Source organism: Cebus imitator, unplaced genomic scaffold (genome assembly GCF_001604975.1).
Source record: "Cebus imitator isolate Cc_AM_T3 unplaced genomic scaffold, Cebus_imitator-1.0 Scaffold234, whole genome shotgun sequence".
In the NCBI taxonomy this organism is placed as follows: domain Eukaryota; kingdom Metazoa; phylum Chordata; class Mammalia; order Primates; family Cebidae; genus Cebus; species Cebus imitator.
In genome coordinates, this window is record NW_016107549.1 from 3,401,976 (window position 1) to 3,413,755 (window position 11,780).

The window sequence follows — 11,780 nt, forward strand, 5'->3', positions numbered from 1 at the left end:
TTACTGAAGTACAACATAACCAGAATCTATGATTCCGTATAGGTTTCTGGACCAGAAAATGCTTTATCCTTCCAAGCCACCTCCAGCAACTTACAATGCTCATTTGGTAAAACCAGGTTGTTTTTGCAGAAAATTTCCCTGTAACATCCCAACAGTCACAACACTGTCAATTTCCTGATTTACATTAGTTATGTCAGATGTTACCACTGGGGGCAAGTTGGGCAAAGGATATACAATATGCCTCTATTATTTTTCCAATTTGGGGACTATGCTTAAAAATTAAAAACTTCAAACAAAAAAGCAAAACAAAAATGTTACTTACTTTACCTTTTGAGGCAGAGTCTCACTCTGTTGCCCAGGCTGGAGTGCAGTGGCACAATCATGGCACACTGCAGTGCTGACCTCCCAGGCTTAGGTGATCCTCCCACCTCAGCCTTCCGAATAGGTGGGAGGCAGGCAGATTACCTAAAGTCAGGAGTTCAAGACCGGCAGAATCAAGATTCAAACTCTGTAACTCCCAACTCTGTGACTTAATCCTAAAACTTGTGGACTACCTTTGATCCTAATCATTCTTGCCAGAAATTGTCAAATACTGCTATCACTTGCCATAAATAAAAATTGGATATAGAAACACATATATAAAAAAGAAATGCAATGAAAGCAAAAGACACGGCCTGGATAACATAGCAATACCTCATCTCTATTCAAAATAAGAATAGACTGGGCACGATGGCTCATAACTGTAATCCCAGCACTTTGAGAGACTGAGGCAGGTGGATCACCTAAAGTCAGGAGTTCAAGACCAGCCTTAAATACTCATTTAATGCCTTTGGTATATATACATATTTTTGTAGAGACGGGGTTTCACCATGTTGTCCAGCCTGCTGTTGAACTCCTAGGCTCAATTTATCTGCCTGCTTCCCCCTTCCAAGTATTTTAGTTTCTGAGAAAGGTCTCACTATATTACCTAAACTGGTTCTGAACTCCTGATCTCAAGCAATCCTCCTATCTCAGCCTCCCAAAGAGCTGGGAAAGGCAAAAATGTTACTTATCAAAATGAAAGGCCAGGTATGGTGGCTCAAACCTGTAATCCCAGCACTTTGGGAGGGCGACGCAGGTGTTCTTCTGCCTCACCTGAGGTCAGGAGTTCAAGACCAGCCTGGCCAACATGGTAAAACCCTGTGTCTATTAAAAATACAACAGTTAGCTGGGTATGTTGGCACACGTCTGTAATTCTGGCTACTCAGGGGGTTGAGGCAGGAGAATTGCTTGAACCCGGGAGACGGAGGCTGCAGTGAGCCAAGATTGTGCCACTGCGATCCAGCCTGGGAGAGAGAGAGATCCTGTCTCTATAAATAAATAAAGTGGCAATAAGTAATATAATAAAAACATTTCAACTCAAATTTTATTAAGTTAATATTCGTTTTTTTGTAGCGTCGGAGTCTTGTCACCTTACTCGGGCTGCTCTCAAACTCCTGGCCTCAAGCGATCCTCTTGCATCAGTTTGCAAAATGCTGGGATTACAGACATGCACCATCACACCAGGCCACAACTCAAAAATCTAAATGGTTTTAGGAGAGTTTGCAAGTCACCTGACCAATACGGTACCTCCCTGAGAAGGGACTCTGAGGCCCAATGAAAAAGGCTTTTATAAAAGGCTCAGGACCAGCTCCAGCAGTGATGAACATGGGTCAAGTCATTCTGCTGTCCCAACTCCTAGACCAAGGTGGCTTTGAATTAGCTTCGGCTGATAACAACGACGGAGGGCAGAAAGGCTCCCCAAACTTGAGCAAACCCAGTAAGAAAACACTTTCCACATCATCTGTCTCGGTCGTTCTGGAGTTGAGCCTCATCACAACTGCACCACCCAGGCAAGCAGTTTGCCAGGACTCGGGGGCCTCAGGATTTCATCTCGGGGCCTCCGACTGTATCAGCGAGCGCGCCTGGCTCAGGGCGAGCCTATCCTTTTTCTCCTTCTGCAAGACCTGCTCCTCCCACAGCGCCTGGTCCACCTGATCGTCGGTGAGCACGACAGGCTTGTACTTCTCATGGAAAAGCCGCTCGTTGGTCTCGGAATGCAGCTGGTGGGTCCCGACCACCCGCAAATGTGCCGGCAGGTGCAGAAATTCGTCGTCGTTGATGTCGCAGTCGCGCATCCGGGCACCCAGCACCCACCAGCGGCCCACGAAGCCCACGTCCAGGATCCGGCCGGGGAAGTCGGTCCAGCGGGGCTGCAGGTAGCGACAGCGCGCCTGGTAGAGGCTGGCCTGGGCGTCGAAGGGCGCCTCGTACACCAGCGAACAGAGCCCCAGGTTCACGTGGCGCAGCCGGCCACGGCCCCGAAGCCAGAGCAGCCGCTGCACGAAGGCTTCGGACTCGCGGTTGCGCGTGGCCGGCGCCAGGAGCAGGAGGGTCCCCGACGCCTCCAACAACGCCTCCTCGAAGGCACCCTCGCCCGGCGCTAGCTTGCAGCAGGCCGCCGCGCCGCCCAGCAGCCCCACATACACGGCCGCGCGCCCCGGCCGGGCACGAGCCTCCGCCGCCGTGTCCCTGCAGGCCTCGGCGTAGTCCCGGAGCAGCGCGCGGGCCCAGGTGCCTGAGGGAAAAGGAGCGCGGTAACAGTGATCCGGCGGCGGCGGACACCCACCCTACCGCCTTCCGCCGCTACTCACCCAGCCGCGCCCACACTCCGGGCTTCGCCGTTACAGCGTCCCCCACCTCTGCGCGGCGCCGGAACCAAAGTCTCCTCAGAGCTGCCGCGGCCATCCTCTTCTGGCTTTGGGGTCCGTGCTAGGGGAAGAAGTTCCTGATACCCGAAGTTAAGAACCCGGCAGTCTCTTCTGCGCAAGCGCCAACTTTACCGGAAGTGGCTTCCCAACGGGAGAGTATAGAAAGAGGATCGGCGCCGGATGTTGCTGTCGTGTCCGAGTCGGGTCCATCTGACTGGCAGGCAGGCCGCGCAGGCGTAGAGAGCCCCAGCCACGCCGACCCAGGTGGCTTCTGGTGAGGGGGGCGGAGCGCACCTTTGGAGACTGGGCTACAAGTTCAAGCCTCCGTGGGTGCTCTTGGCCCCCCGGTAGGGCCGGCGGCCGAGGGACCGGCTCGGGGGCACAGGAGAAGCGGACCTGATCGGCCTGTGTCCTCAGCAAGGGATGCGGAGACTCCAGTGAACGACCATGGCAGCGGCCGACGAGCTGACCTTTCACGGTGAGTGCGGCCCCGACATGGCGGCATGTCCTGCTCCCGCGCCCCTCGCCAGTACCTCCCCGCCCATGCGGCTTCCAGCTTCTCTAACCCGAATCCCAGGCGGCTGTGAACTCTGACTCAGGAGTGAGACCCAACCCTGACTCGAACCCCGCTCCCGCCGTGAACTCAGACCTCTAGTCCCCAGACCCTGACCTCATCGCAGGGCCAATCCTAACTTGCAGTTCCACGTTAGGAGGAAGGGAACAGGTGTCCTCCGGATGCCTCCAAACTGAGGAAGTTGGGCCCCTGCCTTGGGGGTGATCAGTGGCCCAGAAGAGCCTTCGCCCCCAGAGGAGCATCGGCTTAGCTTGGGCCCAGTCGAATTCTTTCCACTCCCCTCAAAGTGCGTGTGTCCCATATCCGCCCTCCACAGAATTCGAGGAGGCCACTAATCTTCTGGCTGAGACCCCAGATGCAGCCACCACCAGTAGAAGCGATCAGCCAACCTCACAGGGGCACGTGGCTGTGGCTGTGGGCTCAGGTGACAGCTATGGAGCGGAGGATGAGGTGGAGGAAGAGAGTGACAAGGCTGCGGTGAGTCCCTGTCCTGCCTCCTGCCTCCGTGCAGCCCGCTGCTGACCCAGGCTGTTGGGGCAGGCACTGAGTGTCCGCGCTGTGTGTAGCTCCTGCAGGAGAAGCAGCAGCAGCAGCAGCAGCAGCAGCCCGGATTCTGGACCTTCAGCTACTATCAGAGCTTCTTTGATGTGGACACCTCACAGGTCGGGCCCTGGGGAGGCAGGTGGGATGGGGCTCAGGGTGCTGGTGAAGGAACCAGCGTGCCCTGGAAGGGCTATGGTGGGACTGGTTATGGATCGGGACTGTGGGAGCACAGGGAACACACACAATCTGGTGGTTAGAGGAAGGCCTCCTGGAGAAGGTGAGGAATTGGCTGAGACCTAAAGGAGAAGGAAGGCAGAGTGGAGGGGAGCAGAAGTATGTTCCAGGCATAGGGAACAGCATATGCAGAAGACCAAAGGTGGGCCAGGCACAGTGGCTCACGCCTATAATCCCACTAGCACTTTGGGAGGCTGAAATGGGTGGATCACCTGAGCTCAGGAGTTGAAGACAAGCCTGGCCTACATGGTGAAACCCCATCTCTACTAAAAAGACAAAAATTAGCCAGGTGCGGTGACAGGTGCCTGTAATCCTAGCACTTTGGGATGCTGAGGTGGGCGGATCACTTGAGGTCAGGAGCTTGTGACCAGCATGGTCAACATGGTAAACCCCATCTCTACTAAAAAAACAAAAATTAGCCAGGCATGGTGGTACGCCTGTAGTCCCAGCTACTTGGGAAGCTGAGGCATGAGAATTGCTTGAACCTGGGAGGCAGAGGTTGTAGAGCCGATTGTGCCACTGCGCTCCAGCCTGGAAGAGTGTGAGATTCCATCTCAAAAAGTAAAAGAGGGAAGGGCTAAGCTCTTTCAGATGGGGCATGGAGAGAGGAGGGTGGAGGTCAGCAGGGAAGGAGCCTCTTGGGACGACAATCTCCTGGCAGGCCTCCATCCTTGACCTCAGCCTTGCCCCCAGGTCCTTGACCGGATCAAAGGTTCGCTGTTGCCCCGGCCTGGCCACAACTTTGTGCGGCACTATCTGCGGAATCGGCCGGATCTGTATGGTGAGTGAGGTCATGCATTCGGTTCCTTTCATCGATCGCTCCACAAGTGTGGCCCGAGTTGCAGACCTCAGTCTGCAGCTGAGGACACATGATTCACTCAGTGTGACTTACCTTCTGTTCAGGGAGATGGGGACATGAAGGACTGCAGAGGGTGGTGGGTAGACAGCAGCAGAGTGGAGAGGAGGAACGGCCTTGCTGTTTTGCCGGGTGCGGCAGGGCAGGCCTCCCTGAGGAGGGTGAGGGAATGAGCCTTGCTGGCAATGGGAGGGGTGGGGGAGACCTAGGAAAAGATGGTTCCAGAAAGGGCATGAGCTCCATGGCAGGAACTTGCATGAACTGCAGGGCGGCATTACCACTGTAGCGCGTGAACGGCAGGAAAGGGATGGATCACACAGGCCTCCCATGCTGTGGCGAGAAGGGATGTTTTGTTTTGTTTTTTTTTTTTGAGATAGAGTTTTGTTCTGTCACCCAGGCTGGAGTGCAGTGATGTGATCTCGGCTCACTGCAATCTCTGCCTCCTGTGTTCAAGCAATTCTCCTGCCTCAGCCTCCTGAGTAGCTGGGATTACAGGCACGCGCCACCACATGCGTCTAGTTTTTGTATTTTTAGTAGAGACAGAGTTTCACCATGTTGGCCAGGCTGGTCTCAAACTCCTGACCTCAGGTGATCCGCCCACCTCGGCTTCTCTAAGTGCTGGGATTACAGGCGTGAGCCACTGCACCTGGCTGAAAAGGAATCTTAGTTATGTGTTCTCGGGTCCCTCTCACCATCATGGGGAGTGAGGGCAGAAGCCAGGAGGCTGGGGTGCAGGCGGCCACATGGTGGGGACTGTGGATGTAGAGTGGTGCTGGATTCTGGAACATGCTGTGGAAGTAGAAGCAACTGGCTTTGCCACTAGACAGGTGGGGGTGGGGGGAGTGGGAGGGTAGGAGCCGAGGCAGGCTCTAGGGATGTCTGCCTGGACTATGGGATGGATGGAGTTGCCACTTCTCCTGGGCAGTGAGGGCAGAGGGCAAGGGCGGTGGGTGAAGCCAGAGATGCCCACTTGGGAGCTTGAACTGGAGGCTGCAGTTCTCAGGGCAGAGCCTCAGGCTCTAGAGGAGGCGTAAGGCCTTGGGCTTGGAGGAGGTCACACCAGGAGTGAACACAGACATGGAAGGGGCCGAGGACTGGGCCTAGCTGCTTCCCATGGCTGAAGGGGTTAGAGAGTCAAAGAGGAGGTGACAGGGATTGAGGAACTGGCACCAATGAGGTGAGACACAGGCCAACAGTGTGCAGTCCTGAGTGTTTCCGGGAGGGGACGGGCTGAGAGCTGGCACTGGGCTTAGCCACTGGGAGGCCCCCGGTGACCTGGTGAGTCAGGCAGGGTGCTTAGAAAGAGGCTGGGGTCTCAGCATACTTGAGTCAGGATACATCTGTCTGGTTGTCCTGGGAGCACATGATCCGGAACCCTGACTGTGCCTCCTATCCCCAGGCCCCTTCTGGATCTGCGCCACGCTGGCCTTTGTCCTAGCTGTCACCGGCAACCTGACACTGGTACTGGCCCAGAGGAGGGACCCCTCCATCCACTACAGCCCCCAATTCCACAAGGGTAAGCAGGCGGGCAGGCCCAATGCCTGGCAGGGCCCCAGGAAACAGGGGGTGACTGCTCGCCTTGCCCCCAGTGACCGTGGCAGGCATCAGCATCTACTGCTATGCGTGGCTGGTGCCGCTGGCCCTGTGGGGCTTCCTGCGGTGGCGCAAGGGTGTCCGGGAGCGCGTGGGGCCCTACACCTTCCTGGAGACTGTGTGCGTCTACGGCTACTCCCTCTTTGTCTTCATCCCCATGGTGGTGAGTGTGGCCTGGCGTGCAGTGGGTGGTGGCTGTGTGGGGCCCCCTGGCATGGTCACCTGCCGCCTGTGTCACTCCCAGGTCCTGTGGCTCATCCCTGTGCCTTGGCTGCAGTGGCTCTTTGGGGCACTGGCTCTGGGCCTGTCGGCTGCGGGGCTGGTATTCACCCTGTGGCCCGTGGTCCGTGAGGACACCAGGCTGGTGGCTGCAGCGCTGCTGTCTACAGTTGTGCTGCTCCACGCCCTCTTGGCCACGGGCTGTAAGGTACGGGTCTGGGGTGGGCACGAGTGGGCTGAGGGGCCAGGGCGGGTCGGCTGGCCCTGCCTCTGACCCCAGGGATCTTGTGCAGTTGTACTTCTTCCAGTCGCTGCCTCCGGAGCATGTGGCTCCTCCACACCAAGCCGCATCTCTGCCCACAAACATCCCACTGTCCCCTACCCTGCCTCGGTCCATGGCTCCCTCCTAGGAAGGCCCGGGTCCCACAGGTAAGGGACTGTTCCCAGCTGGGCTGTGGGGGCTGCCCTTCCACCCCCTGTGAAGGCGAGAGGTCCTGGGGCCATTCTCAGGCAGTTCTCTCTTTTAGGCAGTACCTAAGTGGACCAACCCCTCTGGCTGTCCAGCCCCCAGACAGTGACTGAACGCTCCCCTGACACCTCGAGATGATTCTGCTACTTTCCAGACTTTTCTTACAAAGCAAACACTTTTATTTTCTATGCAAAGGTGATTCAGAGAATTTATATAAAGGCGGGCGAAGGGCAGCCGAGCAGGGAGCTTTGGGACAGGGCTGGGGCCCCAATATCCCCTGGGGCTGCCTGCTTTCCCCCCTACGGCTCCCGTGGCACAGGAGGGAGAGCCAAGGGGGCAACCCAGCCTGGACAGTGCCCGCTCTGTCTGGGTGCACACACGGCGGGCCTGAGCTCCAGCATCTGAACTTGGGGGTGTGAGAAACGGGAGCAGAAGGAGAAGAAACTGCCTGTGCTGCAACACATTTCCTTGTTTATTTTTTCTTTCTTTTTTGGAGGGAGAGGTCCCTGCAAAGCCCCTTCCCAGGCAGGGGAGGGACGGAAATGCTGTCACAGTAGTAGGGACTGGAGCGTCTACAAAGACGGAGGGAAGATACTCAGGCCTAATGGTAGCTGCAAGGAAAGAGGACACCTTCCATGACACATCCTTGAGGTGTCTACGTCTGCCCCAAGTGGCTGGCGGTGGCCTTCCCTCCAGGCCCAGGGCCTGCAGCCACCTGCTCTAACTCTGGGTGGGGGAGGTGGGGGGAACCTGCAGGGGCTCAGGGACAGGACAGCAGCAAGAGGCAGGGGCCGAGGACGGAGGCCTTCCCAACAGCAGGGTGGGTTGTACATTCAAGTGTGAGGTGAACCCTTTGGTGGGGAGGGGGCCCCTGAAGCCTCAGCGGGGCCACCCCTCCCCGCGGTGCCTCTGAGTCTGGGGAGAGGGGCTGCTGGCTCGGCCCGGCCGGCCTGGCTTCTCAGAGGGTCTGTGGATTGACACTGGTTCTTTTCATAAAAAAATAAAATTAAAAAAAGCAGCATGTCACGTCCGTTGTGACCGAGGCCTGGTCGTCGAAGGGAGGCCTTGGCTGGCCAGGCCACCTTCCCACTGGAGTCAGACAAGGGGACAGGTGCTGAGGGACCTGGCAGGCAGGGTGGGGCAGCCTGGGCTGGGTGGCAGCTGCTCCCTCCCTGCAGCCAGTTCCAGCAGATGACAAGCCCAGGTCGGGGTGGAGCGGGCAGGAAAGGGAACGAGGGCTCCCACAATATGATCTTGTGTAAAATATGGCAGCGACACACGCTCAGGGCTGGGAGGTGGAGGTGGGGGTGAGGGTGGGGATGGCGGCAACGTCGTGTAAAAAAGTGTCCCAGTTCCCATAGCAAAGAGGGCTTCTCCAGTATAAGGGGGAAAGCCGCCCGGCGAGGGGGCGGGTGGGAACATCATTTGGTTTCCTGGTGCTGTCAGTCCTTAGGGCGGGCCCCTAGCTCCCGTAGTGCATGGTGTTGGTCGGGATGGACATGGGCGACGCCATGGAGATGGCAGGGCCGCCCATGGTGAACTGGCTGTTGACTGCATAGTGGGCACTCGAGCCGCTACCACCGCTGCCCTGGGCGCCGGAGGACCCTGTGGGGCGGGCAGTGGCACTGAGGGGCTGCCCTGGCCTGCCCAGCCCCCAGGCAGAGTCACAGAGAGAGAAAGGGTAGGCGAAAGGGCAGGCGGGCGGCCGGACAGAGGATGGCGACTCACACGCTAGCTCGGCCCCCATGGGCCCAGCCCCTGCCACCCGCATTACCTTGGACAATCCCTGTGCTCATTATGGAGCCCATCCGGGAGTGGGTGTGATTGACAATCCCCGTGTTGGCTGCGCAGCAAGAGGGAGGAAAGAAGGAAGGGAGACGGCGTCACCGCCCCCAGCCACCCAGCCCATGCGCAGTGGTGGGCTGCAGAGCGAGGCAGAGAGTATGGAGGGCCTCGGCCGAGAGCCCCCAGGAAGAGGAAAAGGCAAAAGGACCAAGCACAGGCCGACCTGGTCGCCAGAGGCCCTTCCCGGCCCCCTGGCAGTCCTGGGCACGGTTCCCCGCTGCCTCTGCCCCTGGGGAACACTCACCTAAAGGAATCAGGTTGTTGTGGCCCACGCTGGAGCCACCGGCGATAACACTGCTCAGGTCGTAGGCGGTCGGCATCCCTGTGCCCACAGAGGGAGACGTCAGGGCTAGGGGCAGAGAGGCCAGGCCTGTGGGCGGCCTCCTGGGTTGGCTAGGCATTGGGGTGGGCCCTCCTCACCTGCCACGGCCATCCCGCTGCTGAGGTTGTAGGTGCTGCCCGTGTTCCACATGTTTTCAGAGGGAGATGTGTAGTGGGAGCCAGGTGGGGGCGAGGGCGTCGTGCCTGTGTATCTGTGGCAGAGACTGAGCTATGGGCAGGGGCAAGGGGGCTGCAGGCCTGGGATGCGCCCCCCTTACAGGCTGGGGGCCCCTCTTACCTGAAGAAAGGGTTTTTCAGATCCAGGAGGTTACTGGATTTGGAGCCGGTCTGGTCCACCTGCGCCACAATACTGATGTCGTAGCTCTGTCTGCAGAGAGGGTGCGGGCAGCGGCATGAGTGGTGGGCAGAGGGACCCCTGCCCCACCAGCCCCGGGCAGCAGTCGCACCTTTTGTTGGCAATAAGCAGACATGTCCCTGAGAGCGTGTCCCCTGCCTTGGCGAACAGTGGTGACTGGAACAGGCACCGCACCTGGTACCAGTGGGTCAGGGGCTCTGTCGGGGCTGTAGACAGCCACACGGTCATTCTGTGGAGCAGGAACAGGCACAGACTTGAGTGGGCCAGCACCACCACTGGGGCCACCACCCTGTATGCCTTGAGCCCTCCCTGGGCACCTGCCCCCTCTGTCAGGGACCGCTGGGACCCTGGAGCAGAGACGGGCTAGCCACCCGACAATCCCAGACACATACGTGAGCACGCACACATGTGCATATGAGGGACCCCCCCCAGCCACAAGATGCCTACTTACTCTGACATGTGCCGAGAGACGGACACAGGCCTATAAGGGACAGACACTGGGAACGTGGGACACACACACACACACACCCCGCACCCAGTCTCTTGCTCTGAGATAGGCCCTCCCACTGGAAGGGATGGTGGAACCTGGAGCCACGTTCCACCCTCCTAGCCCCCACCAGGTTGTAGCTGCAGGAAGCCCTGGGTGGGGCGGGGGGGGCAGCATGGGCTGCTCTGCTCTGCGGCACTCACATGGAGCCGATGAAAGCAACGTCAAACCAGAAAGCCAGGCCGTGGACCAGCCCTGAATGCAGCATGTGGAATTTGAATGGGATTTCTATCCTGGAAGGCAAAGGGCAGTGGCTGCTGGGGAAGCCAGGCAGGCGCTGCCGAGAGAGAAGAGGGGGTGCCAGGTGCAGAGGCCCAGGGCCCCCGCCCACCACCTGCCCTGGGATGGCAGGATGCTGGTAGGAGCCAGGGGTGGCCCTGACCTTTGGCCTGAGCCAGACCTGGGAGGATGGAGTGTGGGTGCTGGTACCTGTGCAAATCTCCTTCTTTGGCTTCTAAGAAGTTCACTGTGTACTTGACGGACTTGGCCATCAGGATCCGGATGTCAAATGTGTCCTGGGAGAGACCACAGGTGTGACCATCTGGTGCCAGGGCCAGCGTGGAAGACAGCCCTGTCCCTTACCCCAGGTCTGGCCATCGCCTCTAGCTTGTCCTTCTCAGACACACTGCGAGGAAGGTAAACTGGCACAACGCCACCTAGGGCAATTAGGTGGCAGCTCTCAAAATAACAAGTGTTTATTCACATACAAGATTTGGCACTACAGGAGTTTAACTTCCAGATACATGAACACATCAATAAACTTACATGGATAATTACAGACTGTCCATGGCAGTGACACACTGGAAACCATCTAATTAAACAAATGATGGCCCACCCATCAAAGACCATGCGGATATGAGAAAGAATGAAGAGGCTCTTTATGAACAGGTGGGGAAAGATCTCCAAGCTAAATCATTAAGCAAGTTAACAAAAAAAGCAAGTTAAAGAACTAGTTGCTACCAGGTGTGGTGGTGCGTGCCTGTAACTTCAGCTACTTAGGAGGCTGAGGCAGGATGATCACTTAAGCCCAAGAGTGTGAATCAAACCTGGGAAACATAGGGAGACCCTGTCTCTTAAAAAAACAACACTGGTGCCTATGTCCACTCCCAGCGATGTTTATATCCGACTAATGCACCTGCTGTGAACTATGTGAACCAAATAAAATACAAAGTAAAGAATAAACCAGTTGCTGGAAGCACCAAGGACCAACCAGAGCAGCCAGGACTTTGGGGATCAAGCTTCTGGAAAGGAAGTTAATGCCCTTTCTGGCCTCTGCCTTTTTCCCATGGGGAGGGCAGAAAATGGCCACCTCGATGTTTCAGCAGCTTCCCTGGGTGGGGAAAGCAAAATGGGAGCTCGTGGTTATCAAGGCAGCTCAGACTCAAGGGGCTGCAATGTCAAAGCAAAGGGAAATAAGTGCAGGAGGGCGAGGTGGGCGGTACGCACTCAGTGCACCTGTGAAATTGGCCAACTC

At 57.5% G+C, this 11,780-nt stretch overlaps 3 protein-coding genes across 4 annotated transcripts in view; 1 reads left to right on the forward strand and 2 right to left on the reverse strand.

Annotated features, from left to right (window-relative positions):
* Positions 1-1,375: 1,375 nt before the first annotated feature.
* TIMM29 (translocase of inner mitochondrial membrane 29) lies at positions 1,376-2,874 on the reverse strand. The gene is made up of 2 exons (XM_017497757.2): positions 2,673-2,874; positions 1,376-2,596 (listed from the first exon to the last, which is right to left on the reverse strand). The coding sequence occupies exons 1-2, from the start codon at positions 2,764-2,766 to the stop codon at positions 1,908-1,910; spliced, it is 783 nt and encodes a 260-aa protein (XP_017353246.1). The 5' UTR covers positions 2,767-2,874; the 3' UTR covers positions 1,376-1,907.
* Positions 2,875-2,901: 27 nt separating this feature from the next.
* YIPF2 (Yip1 domain family member 2) lies at positions 2,902-8,235 on the forward strand. Its single transcript, XM_017497756.2, has 10 exons — positions 2,902-3,003; positions 3,147-3,207; positions 3,620-3,780; positions 3,870-3,965; positions 4,774-4,861; positions 6,336-6,452; positions 6,526-6,692; positions 6,774-6,956; positions 7,042-7,177; positions 7,276-8,235. Exons 2-9 carry the CDS (start codon positions 3,177-3,179, stop codon positions 7,156-7,158), a joined length of 960 nt encoding a protein of 319 aa, XP_017353245.1. The 5' UTR covers positions 2,902-3,003; positions 3,147-3,176; the 3' UTR covers positions 7,159-7,177; positions 7,276-8,235.
* CARM1 (coactivator associated arginine methyltransferase 1) overlaps positions 7,374-11,780 on the reverse strand; it is a 56,519-nt gene continuing 52,112 nt past the window's right edge. Inside the window, exons 9-16 of one of the 2 annotated variants that reach the window (XM_017497754.2) lie at positions 10,736-10,821; positions 10,450-10,539; positions 9,851-9,988; positions 9,682-9,771; positions 9,483-9,595; positions 9,307-9,384; positions 8,992-9,060; positions 7,374-8,822 (exon numbers count right to left, since the gene is read on the reverse strand). In XM_017497754.2, coding sequence (XP_017353243.1) covers positions 8,680-8,822; positions 8,992-9,060; positions 9,307-9,384; positions 9,483-9,595; positions 9,682-9,771; positions 9,851-9,988; positions 10,450-10,539; positions 10,736-10,821 — 807 coding nt within the window. In that variant the 3' untranslated portion in view covers positions 7,374-8,679. The remainder of the gene's footprint in view (positions 8,823-8,991; positions 9,061-9,306; positions 9,385-9,482; positions 9,596-9,681; positions 9,772-9,850; positions 9,989-10,449; positions 10,540-10,735; positions 10,822-11,780) is intronic. The other variant, XM_017497755.2, reaches the window with a different exon arrangement.